A 15,383-nucleotide genomic window follows, 5' to 3' on the forward strand; every position below is an offset into this window, starting at 1 on the left:
TTTGCTTTGTGAGAGTTCAGCTGCAGACCAGCTCGTTGGGTAATTTACTTTACTTTGCTTGACACAAACACATGAAAAAAAGGACAGAATAGAAAGGCTTCCTGTCTCCATACAAAACACAAGTCTGGTTAGACATTGGTATTGCCTTATGCCCTCTTTATAAAGCTTTATTCAGGCCTTGTGTATGAAGGATGACTCTGCTGCTGTGGTATAGGGACTGCTTCTGAACAGGACTAACTGTGATGATGCCAGGGGCTTATTCATCTGGCAGTGGTCTATGTATGGCTTATCTGTGTCCATCTCTGAGTGAAAAGGAAAAACTTTTTTTTGTGTGGGTAAGATGAAGGGATCAAGAGTAGACTGCTGGGTGGGGCAGCATGTAGAGACAGAGGAACAGGTGCGAGTGATTTTTGGCAGGAAGCACCCCCCCCCCTTTTATAAGTCTTTGAGATCAACTTTGTGTTTGCCTTCCCATGCTCCAAAAAAGACTGGCGGCAGTCACTCTTAGACATGCCAGCCTATTGTAGCCCTCTCACCACCATCACTTTATTCTCCAAATGGTGTTTTTCTGCCAAGCTTTGGCCTTCCAAACACATATCCATCAGCTAACACCATATTTCTCCATGGTTTACTGACCCAGTTAAAGCCCAGCTCGATTTCCCCCCACCAGTATTAGAATTAAGTTGGAATCTGTCAGTGAAATGACTTTCTTTTATTTAAAATATATTTTATTGACATTCCTCACAAAATGCACAACTTTTAAAGAAAATGCTTCTCCAAATAGGAGTCATAAATTTAACACTTAAGTCATCATTTGAGAAAGAAAATGAGTCAGTTTTCATCTATATTTATTGGTACCTTAATTAGATCTCTCTGCTCTCATAGGATACAGCAAAATATAGTTTCAGCTGAATTGATTGAATATCTGAAAACATCTATGTGGTTTAATTTCTTGTGAAGAATTGTGGTTTGAATGTTGAGTCAAGCGGCCAAAGCTTCGGCGGATTTGAAATACACAAGTCGCTCTCAGGTTTCAGGTCTGCTGCAATTAATCAAACAGTTTTAAGTCGACTGTCTTTAACCATTGACTGAAAGGTCAAATATTGCAAAAAATATATTTCCTGATCTTAAATGCATTGAAGCTGAAATCTCCCACTTCTACCTCATACTTAAACGCCTCAGAAAAAAACATCCTGTTCTTCTACAGACCAAAAGTGTGTGAGACACCCTTTCAGTTTCTGTTTGTCTTAAAATTGATACATTTACATAAAAATCTGCAGCACTTTTCTTTTCTTTACTTCCTGTCTTGGTTGCATATAATTGCTGAATTTAAACGTAGTATGCACAACAGGTTTGTTTTGGAGATCCAATGATCAGAGGTTTGCCAACCAAAAATTTAAAATCATTTTAAAATATATTTTTTTTCAGCTTTTTTTTCTTTTTTTAATTAAATAAAGCTTTGATTTTCTGTGTTCCGTGTGTTTAACCATTAATTAAAAATAACAAAAAAACTAATTGGTGCCAGTGTTGGCATTTTATTCACTTAATAATAGGTTTTAATAACAGGTGCAGCGCATCTTCTAAGTAAAGATTCATCTTCACCTCAACTGAGACGTCTGAAAGGTTGTCTGCCGTTCCCAATGAAATGCTCTCATCTACTTAAGGCCTTGCTGTCTCATGCATCCTGTATGCATTATAATCATCAGAACAACATTGTGTAACTTTAAGTTGCAGTTCCATCCGCTTATTCGTTTTAGCAGTTTAGGGTTTATCAAATCCCGGTTTAGAGGAGCAGCGCCATTTTAAAGCAACTTGTCTAATTTCAAAGAAGGATTTCAGACTTTTTTGAGGAATGGTGAAAGTGTGCCTGGAGTGTGATTGTGCAGATCACAAGTTGAGTGGCCCTCTTAGACTTCTTAACTTGTTTGCTGCATTGCCTCACTCTTTTTCTTTCCCTTCTCACTTCACTGAACCCCAATTTTGGCTCTCTTTGAATCTCTTCTCTCTGTTGTCTGTGCCAAGACACACACTCAGCTGCTGCGGCTTGTTTTGTTTCAACTTAATGAATGCCAAGAGCGAGCGTGCAGATACACACACGTGCACACACGCACACACGCATACGCACACTTGTCTAGCATAACCAATGACTCTTGTCAGTGATGCATAATCACCGTTTCCATTTGTGAAGGATTACGTGCATATACCGTGCATGGACGCACACAAACACACACTGTGAGTGTGTTTTAAGGGCAGTAATGGCCTTAATGCAACTATTGATTTCTTTTAGCTGGCATTGCATGAAAAGTATATACAACACAACCTCGCTGTAGTACCAACACCTAATGGATAAAAGAATACAAAGAAGGTAGATGATGTAAAACACAAACACTAACACTAATGTGTTTCATACAGATTGGTTCTTCATATATCCCGTGATGGATATATAGAACAAAGTAGAATCACATGTGAATTCATCTCCCGGGCAATTAAAACACTTTTCTTTCTGAAACTGGAATCACCAACAAATACTGTCTCTGCTTATTCCACAGCAGTTTAAAAAGGCTTTTGTTAGTCTTTTTTGTTTACTCCTTTACTCTCCCAATGATTTGCACATTTATGTTTGTCTCCAAAACCTCAAACCAAAGAACACTTTAGAAGAAAAACTAAAAGAAAAACAAACAAAAAAAAACTAGTTGTGTAATGCGCCACTTAATCTAATCTTTTCCTGTTTTTTTGAGTTTTCTAATGTAATAGCAGAGACATTAGGTGGTAAAATCAAGATTACAAAATCACAGGTTTGCTTTACAGTTGGGCATTTGTGTAATTATCTGTACAGCTCATTTTGAATTTTTGACTGTTTTTCCTCCTCATACACTGTGCTGTGGATGTCTTCTATTTGCACAAATGACCTTCATTTGAATTGCGTGGCAGGCTTGTTCTCCTTTGAAACAATAGCAGTGTTTGCTGACACATGCATTCTTGAATTTATTTTCATTTTGAGTTGATCAACATTTAGCTTCTGTTTTTACTTTCCTCAAAGCAAACTTTAATGTGGTTTTCCATCCTGTTTAATGCAGGGTCGCGTATCAGAGTGGTCACAACATTTGGGGCTGATGCAGAGAGCATACAGCGGCTTGGTCTACAATTCGGCAAAGACATCATTTTTGTCCCTCATACTAAACATTTTCAGTAAATGTATTGAAAATGCTCGCACTGTCATCTTGAAGTCCGCAATGAGAATTTTTTTCCCTATTTAGACAACAACAAAAAAAAAAGAAGCAAAAAATAAGTTGTTTTTTTTCTTATTTCCCTGGAGACGTCAAGCTTGAACCTCTGCATTTTTCCCTTTAGGGTAGTTCTGGTCACGGCATTTATCAGAAGTGCAGGACATTAGCATTTGTGACAATAAGAACAATGCTGAACTTCCATCTGACCTAATATAGCATTTATATATTCAGACATCAGCTTAATCTGTTTTCAAGATGTCTTTTCTCTTCATCTCCTTATCTGCTCTCATCATTTACTTCAGTCAAAGTGGGAGTGGGGGGTGGGCAAGGTTACATTTACATACACAGGCCTGCTTGTACCTTTTATTTGCAGTCAATGTCGACCTATTGATGCTTCCACACATTCAAGTCTACATTTAGGTAACAAAAAGCAATCAACAATATATCTTTTACATTTTTATGTACATCATTACTGCTATCGGTGTGGCGCATCTTTGTAAACTCATTTTGGTAATTTCTTTGAACCAAAGTTTTAGCCAGAAATTTGAAAACTACATTTGAAGATGAATCCCTCTAATTTTTCTTAAATTTTTGTCATTTAAGACCGTTTTTTTGTATAATAACCTAACTCTAAGTTATAGCATTTTGAAAAATTAAGAAAAAGAAAAATAGCTTTCAATTATTCAACATTTAGAGAGTATATTGGGCAATTATATGTAAAAACAAGTAGATCACCATGATATGTACACTTCCTCTTAAAATTCAGATTTATACTTTTTTTAAAAAATTCCAATTTCTATAGTTTTGTAAGGGTATAATTGTATGTTCACAGTAAAATGTGTAATATGATGGACACAAAACCACCAGTTGAAAAATGTATACAAAGTATTTAAAAAGTACCAAGAGCTGAAATTATTGTCAATCGGAGACAATAATAACAAAAATGCTAATGAACATATTCACCATTTTCTAAAATTTTTCTTTTTAACAATTCAAATTTAAACGATCAATAGAAATAACAATAATGAGTGTTTTAAATTAATTTTCACTTTAGGTCATTTTTATGCTAATGATTTTGGCAGTATTTTCTTTTTCTTTGTTTCACTCTATTCGTTGTCACATATTGCCTCATGAAAAAATTACCGCCGCCTATTTGACCTCAAAGCAGCCTGGAATCGCTGACTAACTGTTTATTTGTTTCCGATGTGCATATGCTCAGTGTATATTTGAGTCAGGTCCATAGGTCAGCTCTTTGCATGTGTGATGGGCACGGGGGTTGCCGGGTCAATTCACTGCAGCACTTTTTCTCCCTTTTAATCTATAGGGACAGAAGAGCAACAAACATGTTGAAATAGTGCACTGGTCATGCTCATTGTGCATATTTTGTAATACATTCATTCGTAATTGTTACCCCGAAACAATATTTGCATATTTTTGCCAATTCACCCACATTAAGATTCTCTTGTAAACATTGTGTTCTCTAAAAACACAGCAAGCTTAAGAAAACTCATGTATCGGCTGGTTTATGTATGGGTTTGATCTGAAGAGAGACAGCAATATAAATTTACATAAAACAGCTGAGTAAACGGTGGCTTTGGTTAAACAGATGCGTCTTGTCAAGATTAATACTCCCTTATAAACATACATGCACTCTTGTCCACATAAACACATGCGTTTGTGAGGCCCTTGTGGGGATGAAATGAATCCAGGCACATACACGCTCATGCTTGTACGGAGCCAGCTGAAGTGAGGTAGCATTTTATCAGGACCATGTGGGCCATCTGGAGCCAATTAATACACCCCCTAAGGTACGGACTCTGGATCAGTGCTCCTCTCATCAAACTTTAACCTTTACCATGAGAGGGAATACAAAGTCTGATTGTAGTTCAGGCTGATGCCAGTATAAATCATATGGTTGGAAGCTTAAGACTCTTCTTAAGTCATGTGGATCAGGTTTCTGTGACAGACTTTAAAATACACAGAAGACTTTTTTATTCTATAGCATAGCTTAACGATTAGATGGCCTGTTTTAGATTCTATTGGCTTGAGCAACCAACACGGCTTTCTATGCTTGGCTTGTACCTACTCAAGATCAGCCTGCTGTTTCTGCCCCATTGAAGGTGCATTGAGAGCGCTTTAAAAGTGCCACAAAATTGACATGGGGGCAAGTGGCTCATGTTCCCCCTTGCCGCCCTTATCCGAATATCTGGTTACAGTGGTACAGCAAAGGTTTGAAACCAAACCACACAGACTGACACACGTGACCGCCAGCTCTCTGCAGCTGAAGATGCAGGCCATGCCTATCTGGGACGTGGTGTTTCTGTAAACCGTAACGAAATATCAGGTATTTAAGAGAAATGTCTTCAACGTGTTAAAGTGAGGTAGAGTCCTGAGCCATCATTTAACGAGCCGGCGCTTGGCAGTAGATCGTCCCATCTGCTGCATAATTAAAGTCAATGCCATGTAAATGCCTGAAAGCTCAGTAGCTTTGGTGTTGGATGGTGTACATTGGTATTACGACTGCCTACATGTCACGCTCACCAAAGATGTTCAGGAAATTGCAGTTGCTCATTTATTTTTTCTTATTTCTTTCTTGGCAGTGACTGATAGTTTATCCTAGATACAACGGGGCAGCTTTACATTTTAATGCATAAATCTAAGTCAACCTAATTGGCGAAACATTTTGGCAAAATCTGTGTCTTGCTGTTGCTGATTTACTTCTGTAAACTGTTGTCATTTTTGCTCTCTGTCTTAATATAGCATGCCTGTAAAATCTTTGTGCCCTTGTCAAAACAGATTTTATAGAAAAACTTGTTCTGCTCCAGAAACTTAGCATTTTGCTTCAAAGATCAAAAAATTTATTACTATGATTTTAGATGCTTTTAGCATAGATCTCTATCATAGGGGAAATAATAAGGTTACATGACACAACCAGACAGAGCTGCAGCAGCCAACACTATCTCTCCTTCAGTAAGAATATTATTTCAAAGAGTTAAGACTTTTTTTAAGCAGTGGGAGATGAAGATCAGTATTATTTTGAGAACCAGCTACATTATAAAAGTGTTTGGGGACATTCTCAGTAAAAACAAACCACTTGAGGGTTTTTTTCATCAAAAGTATGCTCTTGATTTCAATAGACTTACTGCTTTATTCATTGCAGTAGCCAATATTTGATACTTTTTAAGTGTATATTGTTTTTATATCACATTACATATTAGCTCTTCAGCATTAGCCCTAATATGCAGAACCTAAAAAAAAACATGTTCAGTTTTTTATGTCTTTTCTACCTCTTCTTTAATAAACTTTCACATGATCTACTCCAGTCTGAGCTAATCAGATGTACTTAGCAAACAAAAACAGAAGCATGAGCCTCTTTTAGATCATCAGTAGGTTGTACCTGCATCATTTTGTTGATCAATTTATTTCTCAGATCAGATGGTGCTGCATATTTTTACAATATCACTACTTCACGCAATTACATATTAGCCCTCAGAGTCCTCCTGAGTTTAATCAGGGGTAAAATACTTTATGTATCCAATGACTTGTTTTCTATCCTTCATAAATTTGCTAGTGAGTCTCCCATAAGGGTTATATATCAGGTGGTTCATTAAATCGTTTGTCAGTTGTAGCAACAACCGAACTCAAATTTACTTCTCAGTCATCCAGTTTTACACACACTGAATTTTGCTGATATGCTCTGGCAGACCGGGAGACATCAGCTCTTTGTTTACGATGCTGCTTCTCACACTGAGGATTTGGGGTGTGCAACTGCAACTCTGTTTTTGTAAGTCGCAGAAATCTGCGACTTGTCGGCCACCTTTTTAGAAAAGAAGCTCTGCAAAGTGTTGCAATCTGACCATCTGTGAGGAGGTCACGTCCTCTTAGTAATTCTCCCGACCACTTCAGAAGTGGTTGGGAGAAAAAACTGATCTAGAGGTTTTACTGATCATTCATTAGTGTCACAAATTTCAAGTCTTCTGACTTTGTTCTGCCACTGTTTGCTGGTCGGATCATCAATTCTTCAGCTTTTATCCCAACTGGGAGTATGTTATGTATATTATTAGATACGAGGACAGGAAAAATGGAAAGAGGAAGGGGCGGAAGATGAGTGGATTAGAAAGCCATGAGTATGGACATCCTCCGGTAATCTCTTTCTTTCTCAATGGATTGAATTTCCGTTTCCTCTTCTCTCTGCCTTTTGTCCCGTTTTCTTCTAAATCAATGCGATCAGTCTAATTTTAACCCACACGTGTGCCTGACCTTCCTTCTATGGTGTCTTACCAATAAGTACAGCGTAGATCATCATGCTCGGGAAGGGGACGTTCCCTGACTGAGACATACACAAGCAGAAGTTGCCAGGGCACACAGTGGGGCTGAATCCCCACTCTGTGTGAGATTATGTTGTCACCTGACTCTTGGCACTACTTAGAAAAAAAAGCCCTGTCACTGCAAACTGTCCGTGCTGATTTCTCACTTGGACTTTGCATTCAATGTGTTTGCAAATCAGATGCAGCTCAGCAGTGATTTATGTGCTGTAATAAAAAAAAACAAAAAAAAAACCAACCCACATAGCTAATGGATTTTAAGGTGTTAAATAGATATTACTGGTGTTTTTATTCTCCACTTTTCGTCGCACATTAATTTTTTACCTTGGTGTCTGATATTTTCATCCAAGAGCTGTCACCTTTTGAATAATTACTTGTTGCCAGAGTTGTAGTCTCAATGATATGAAGCGCTACGGCTTTATTTATCTAATCAGCTGCTTTTATATTCTCCGTAAACCCTCGTATTATCACATCATCAGCAAAGCAGATCCCTTTTTATTACCTTTTCTTCAGCCGGCTTCTCTGCCGCCAGCATATCATTAAAAGGAAGAGACGAAGTGAGAACTGACGCTGCATATAAACAATGTGCAAGAATAGAATCCAGTCCAGTTTCTGGAGAATTACCTGGATGTGCTGCAAGCGAAACAAGAACTTTTTTGGAAAAAATCTGACTCTCTTGTACAAGCCGGTGTTGGGTGTTTTGACAGGATGTAGTAATCTCATTATTGCTTTATTAGCACCTCTGTTTCAGTTCTGGTTTTCTTCCTTCTTACAATTCCCCGTGCTCTGTTTATGTTGTCATATTCTCTGTTTTTTTTTTTCTTTTTTGTTTGTGTCAAATATTCTCCTCCCTTCGCCAATCCTCCCTTTCTCTTTTAAGCTGATAAATCCTGTTCATCTTCGACTGAAGCCATAAAACTACCCAAAGAGGATTTTATACACAGCTGAGTCCAGCCTCTGCTTTAGTCACGAGGAGCACTGTGGATTCATTTTGATACATGCTGTGCTTTTTATGTCTGCATTACGTGCATGGTGATTTAGAAAGATTGATATTTTATATGTATGTGCAAACAAACGCAGTCACACAATTACATGCAGACACAAACAGCAGGCAGCAGCTGGGACATTTCAAAAGGGGCAGGGCTGCAAATGCATAGGACACATTTGATGTGCTTTGTCATTACCTCTTTATAATTACTCTGACCTATTGTGCAAAAATTATAAATTCAATTGTGTAAGAATAAAACTATGTAATTTTTAACCATTGTTATTGAGCAGACCTGCTACTGATAGTGTAAAGTGAGCCTACGCTGCCAAAGCAGGAGAGAAAATGTTTTTTTATTGAGCTAGTATTTAGGAAACAAGAGGATGAAAGTTTAATTAATGCATAAACACCCAAAGGAAAAAAAAAATCCTCAGTTACATAATCCTCTGCACAAGCTAAATAAGTAGGTCCACTGTTTTATGACGTTGCATTCCTGTCGAGATCCAAAATGTTTTGCATGAAAGTGAAAAAAAAATTTTTTTGCAGTGGCTGGGGAGGGAAAAAAGACGTCTGATGTATTGACGTCTTTAGTTTCCCCATGTTTGTGGGAAACTATTATCACATATCTTGGTTTAACTGTGTGTAATTCCCTCTCTGTCTATTTCCTCTCCTTCCTCCTCTTTTATCTTTAGTGAACACTCTCTGACCCCATTCTTACAGTCACGCAAACCTCTGCGCTCCTAACTTCCTGTCTGCCTGTCTTACCACCCCCCAACTTGTTCTGCTCCTCTCTCCTCTCATCTTATGTTATTAGTTTCCATCTGTTTAGCTTTGTAGTTCAGGATTTTGCTTATTTTCCCAGGCTTGTTGTTGTTTACAAGAAGGTTCTAGGTTTGAATTCCAACTGAGGCTGTTCTGTAATAAACTTTGGGATTTTTTCTTTTATCATAACCTTGTTTCTGTTCAAATATTAAAGATGTTGGTATGGACGAAGTACAAACAATTGTCTGGCCCCCCTACTGTTGAGGTTCGGGCAATGTTTGAGCAATCATTTCTCAATTTCTCACATATTGAGCCCATGTCAGGGCAGGAAATTGACACGTTTTAACTCAGCACTGTTCTCTGATTGGAGTGTAATCGGAGCTCTGAACCTCTCAGCGGCTGCTCCAAATGCACCACGAGTGTTCTCCAGACATGATCCTATCTCCTGTTACCTTGGACTGCTCCGCAGCAAATTGACAAATAACACCAGGATATCATATTGCTTTTATCGCGTCTCCTCAACATTTATAGTATAGCTCACACACTCGCTCACTCACGCATACACACATTGAAGCAGCACTAATCGATTGAGGCTTGCTTGCTGGTCTGTGTGGCCCCGGATCGTCTGGGACGTTTGCACTTTGTGTGTAACCGCGTTCACGTCCAGGTGTGAGAAGGAGACATTGCTTTTGTTTTCCAGACACATGCTTTTTTTTTTTTTTTAATAGTCTGCTCTCACTCTTGCCTCGGCTGACATGTACTGAGGAATAAATAAATAAAGTGAGAAGAAACCAGCAGAGACATTTTGAAGGCTTTGCGTGCCAAGAACAATGTAGAGGCAGAAAAGAGTAAGGAGGTGGAAACAGATCAAGAGTCACAAGGAAGGAGATGCTTTCACCTTCACCAGAAAGTAAATCAAAATGGACAGAACCAAAAGAAAAAGAATACATATGAAAAATTCTGAGTGTCAAAGTGTGAGCATAAGAAAATGGTAATGTGAGTCATCTGAGATGTGTCACATTGTTTGCAACATTTGGTGCTGAGGGATGTAAACTTTTTATCTGAGCTTTTAGTAAGATTTGTTTTGCAGGAGACCGTCTGTTTCATCATCCACTTCAAAGAAGGATAACTATGGAAAGAGAAGGGTTGCTATAGTCAGGCAAATAGCAACACGCGGATTTGCCTTAACTTCTGTAATACAGTTGTCATTCTGTAGATGGATCAGTGGTATAGTTTTTAAATACAAACCACCCTATTTCTCTAAATATACCAAAATTATATCCATCTGGGTTAGCTAGTGATGCTCATTACTTGGCCGGGAAAGTAGCCAGTGGTTTCCTGAAAGTTGGTCAATGACATCATCAGCAAATCACTGAAAAATCATTGGTGCAATTAGCCTGTAATTGAAATACTCATTGGAGGACAAAATGAATAATGTGAGGAAAAAGTAACTGTAAATATGCTGAGAGTCACAAACTTTCTTCTCTTGATTTTTTTTTCATGTCATAATTTCAACTTTCCTCTTTTATCCAAGTTTGGTTTAGTTTGCATTTATTCGGTTTTATGTTTAATTAGAATTTTCTTAAACTAATGGTCTACATAGGAGCCATAACACGTCTCAAAAATACTGACATTTTTTACTACAGTTTTACGGTTGTTGTATACAGCCTACTTTATCAATCCAGATCGATTAAAGATGGAAAATTAAAGCACATATGTAACGGGTATTAAGATGAAATTCTTGCTAAAATATGTTTTGTAATTACCATGTGATGAATGGTTTTTGGCGCCCTACTGGTTGCCTATAAATAGAAAGCTAAACCGTAAATTCCTCGCAGTCTGTTCAGCGCTCTACTGTGGTAAGTCACCAAATCCAGTTCTTTTCTGAATAGTCATAGTAGGTGTGCTCAAAGACTGACGTGGAGTTTTATTACAGTATGCGGAGAGTTGATGGACCAGTAGTGGAGCTCACTGTACTAATTTGTGTTGACCATTTATTACAGGTAATTTATTATATTATTTATTAGTAATTTATTTTGTCAGTTATGTTTGTCAGTTTTTCTTCAGTTGAGTTGTCGGTTTGTCTGTTGTATTGTCGGTTTGCTGTATTTACCAGCTTGTCAGTTTGTTTGTTCCCTGTTTCAGTTAGAAGTTACTGTTAAATAGTTTATTAGTTAAATTTGATTGTTGTCTGTCTATTTTTTTTGTTTTTTTTTCTTTATTTATAGGAAATAGACCAGATTGTGTTAAATTAATTTTAAAGAAGTATTAAGAATCAAATATCACTATACGATCATTTGTTAGAAAAATATGTTGTTAAGCCAGATTGTAATGATTGTTTGTGAGGCAGTCTGTTCAGCGCTCTACTGTGTATGCGGAGAGTTGATGGACCAGTAGTGGAGCTCACTGTACTAATTTGTGTTGACCATTTATTACAGTTATTACAGAAAATTCAACCAACTGGCCTCCTCTGTGTGCATGACGGGACGGGCATAAAGGGGAAGCTGTTACACATAGATTGCAGAAATTTAGCAAAGCAAACATGAAAATTAAATCCCACATTGACTGTTTGGGGATCGGTCAGAAGTGGCTCTGCACTTTCAAAATACATCACGATGTTTTTACATATCAGGTTCTTCAGATGTCTCTATCAATTTATTTGATTTGCTGATGAAGTCAAAATACTTTCTGAATAAAAAGAAAACGTCACCAAGTTTGCAACATTGGGGTTGCTGGCTAATCAAGCAGCTGTTGCAAAATAAATATCATCTAGGTTTATCTATTGTCACTGTTTTCCACAATCACTTGTTATGACTGAACACAGGTTAAATAGAGTGAGAAAATGAATAGTAAGTAAGCTAGCAACACACAAGTACTTCACAACCCTCTGATCTGCTGGTTAGTTTCACCTATAATTATCGATCTGGCAGACCAGATGTCAAATTGGCCTCAAAAAAAAAAATAATTCAAGTTCTATCATGTTTCTGAATGAAATGATTTAAGATCATCCTCCACTCTCACCACAATCTCTATGTCTAACTCATGCATGGCAGTAATAGAATGAAACTACATGCCTGAGACTGTGCTCCTGTAATTATCTGTGTCAGTTATAAACAAACACCCACTCAATATGTTAATGACAGCTGGTGAGAGCCTGTGTCTTCAAGTTATCACAATGGACTCAAGCTCATTTGATGAGCAGATATGGGAATATTATCAGTATTTTTTTTCACAAACTGAACAGTAGATGTGATTGTGTAATAAATGCATTCTTTTCATCACTTTCTACTAAATAGGTTGGGATAAATGATTAACTTAATGCGGATTTGTACAAGAATTCCTCAAAAACTTGTATCTTCCCACTTCATCTTGCTTTTCCCTCCTCTCAGGCCTCGACTCCAGGCTCAGAGGAAGTTCGCCCAGTCGCAGCCCAATTCGCCCAGCACTACGCCGGTCAAAGTGGCCGAAACAGGCAACATGAACGGCAACCTGTCCACCGCGCCGTCAACGTCCCTCTCATCGCTCTCCTCCTCCTCCCTGTCGTCCTCAATCCAGGACCTCTCCCGGCGCAAGCCCAAGACGGAGGACTTCCTCACTTTCCTCTGCCTGCGAGGTAGGCCTCTGCACAGGGAAGCAGATGGAGACATGGTTGCATGCACACTCACGACCAGCAGCAACATAGCAAAAAAGCTGCAGATGTAGCTTGTCCTAATATTTTACACCGTTCCAAGTTACAGGTGTTCATTAGACGGGAGACGCGTGTTACACCTGAGAGTTGTTGACTGGGATGAGTGTGCAAACAAATAAGATGTAACAAATAAGATTTAATTCAACTTTTGATCACATTCACCCAAGCATGTACACCCCCCCCACACAGACACAGAATCATGCATGTAGATATACTAACCTCGCTCTTGCCTAAGGCTCAGATTATCCTGCATTTCATCAGCTTACACATCTCCCCCTCCTACTTTTCAGCAACTGTCTGTCTCTTTAACACCCTGCCTATCACCCTCTACTACAGCAGCTGTTGGTACATGGCGTATTCACACACACCCCGCTCTGCAAACACTACACAGGTTCATTGACACTATGGCACACCTTCAATGTCAAATGAACTGTAAAAGCCACGGCACAGCTATTAGCAGCTGAATTAGTTTTCTCTGAGCGCTGCATACTCTCTCGCAGAGCAGAGTAGCTGATCGAGAACGGTTTTAACAGGAAGAACAATTTGACACCAGAGAACATCAGTCACCCGTATCACAGCCGTGTCAGTAGCCCAGTCCCCACTAGACGGTCCTGGTAATTGAAGTCCAGCTCTTATTCTCTTTACAGTTAATGAAGATGTTGTGTTACAGTCGGAGTGAACCAGTCTGTTGTCAGATTTCTGCAAAAACATTTGTGTATTTTTCTGCTTTTTTAGTTCTCTTTGCAAATGCTTCACTTACATATATTTTTTTCACTTGACATGTAATTGAGTGAAAAAAATCCAGGCACCTCACAAAAGGTTGCATTTTTCTTATATTTGGATATATTAATATTTAATAAAATCACTAGAATTACACAAAGGCCCATTTACATGTGATGTGCATGATTTAGAAAATTGTTAATCAGCATTTTGAAGAAGGTTTGCTCTGTTTTGAACATCAGCCATTTAGGTTCTTTTGTTGAGGACTGTCTGTATTTCCATTCATTTCTGTTTAATATGCACAATAGTCTGATACCTCAATAGTCTAGTTGTACAATCTTAATAGTTCACACAATTTGTACATTTTTACAAAAAGAGAAAGAGAATGCCATGATGAGATCCAAAGAGCTGCCTGAGGCCTTCAGAAAGAAGATTGCAGCAGATTATGAATTTGAAAAGGGCAGCAGAATAGCAAGAATGCCGTTGGAACAAGACAGCTGCAGATGTGTTATGGCACAACACATCTGTGTCGTGTGTTGCAATAGTAATTCTGCTCAGCTCAGTTTCAAGAAGCTTTGACACAAAGTAGTCCACTCCATGAAAAATAGTGGACATTAAAGTCAACTGCCAATCTGGACATTGTCCAACAATTCCCAAAAATCCCAGCAGACGCAACCTTCGCTGCGTGTTGGATTTGAGCAATAAAATTGTGTTTAAAAAATATCAGCTGTAGTTCATCAAATTCTCTCAAAATGACAAAAAAGGTTAGAACATTTTTATAATTACCCCAGATTTCACTTATAAAATTTTTGAATTTTAGAGGGCCCACACAGTAGAGCTGATAAGCTAAATATATAACTTTTTTATTCTTTAGATGCCCAATTAGATCCTCCTTTTGACACAGAGCATAATCTCAGTCCCATCCAAGATCATCTTTTCTCACCTCATTTTAATTGACCTGTCTCTCTATAACTTACAAAGTGCCCAAAGTAGCACTGAAGAGGACTCAAAATGCAGGTGAAACTAATTCAGCCTCGTTTCTGCTGAGATGTGTTGCACATATGGTGCTATTCTGAGCTGAATGCTCCCATTACTGGGCGTCATTTAACCTCAGAGGGCTCATTTAAGTACGCGTAATTGGTGGTTGCTAAATCTGACTGAAACCTTTCGGTGCCAAGAACCTTGATTCAGATTTACTGGCCCTGCTACGTTTTTGAAGAATGTGGGCTCTGTGTGGAAAAGTGATTCTTCAGAATCATTTTTCTTGCTTTCTAAGCTCACTTCTTACTCTGAACAAGCCAGATTCACTCTGTGGCGCTGTGCAGCTCATACAAATGTCGGAGGAAGGCTGCCTGTCTAATAATGCAGCACTTCTCTGCCAAACATGTAGCTCCCTGCCTAATAATTTTAAGTTTTTATGACTAGAAGTCTGTTATGTGGGAGTTGGGAGTGGGGGGTTTCTGTTGACATTTCTGTTTTTCAGCTCTCTTTTCCCTTTGACCTCTCTGCTGCCCCACATGCAGAGATCCATACTGAGACACAGGACATGGGAGAATGTCAGCGCAGCCCCTGAGGTTGAGCCTGTGCGTTCAAGCAGGGTTGCAGCTGCAAATGCTTATCTCCACTGTGTCCCTGTGTGCGCTCAGCATATAAGGATATCTGTGTTAATCTTTGCG

The 15,383-nt window shown here is 38.5% G+C and overlaps 1 protein-coding gene across 4 annotated transcripts in view; it reads left to right on the forward strand.

Moving 5' to 3' along the window:
* jarid2b (jumonji, AT rich interactive domain 2b) overlaps positions 1-15,383 on the forward strand; it is a 109,222-nt gene that overhangs the window by 63,926 nt on the left and 29,913 nt on the right. For 2 of the 4 annotated variants that reach the window (XM_055053735.1, XM_055053736.1), the window contains one exon: positions 12,689-12,912. In XM_055053735.1, coding sequence (XP_054909710.1) covers positions 12,689-12,912 — 224 coding nt within the window. Of the gene's footprint in view, positions 1-11,140; positions 11,159-11,241; positions 11,303-12,688; positions 12,913-15,383 lie in introns of those variants that run through there. The other 2 variants (XM_055053738.1, XM_055053737.1) reach the window with 2 other exon arrangements.

Source organism: Poeciliopsis prolifica, unplaced genomic scaffold, assembly GCF_027474105.1.
Source record: "Poeciliopsis prolifica strain line A6 unplaced genomic scaffold, Auburn_PproV2 SCAFFOLD038, whole genome shotgun sequence".
Taxonomy (NCBI): domain Eukaryota; kingdom Metazoa; phylum Chordata; class Actinopteri; order Cyprinodontiformes; family Poeciliidae; genus Poeciliopsis; species Poeciliopsis prolifica.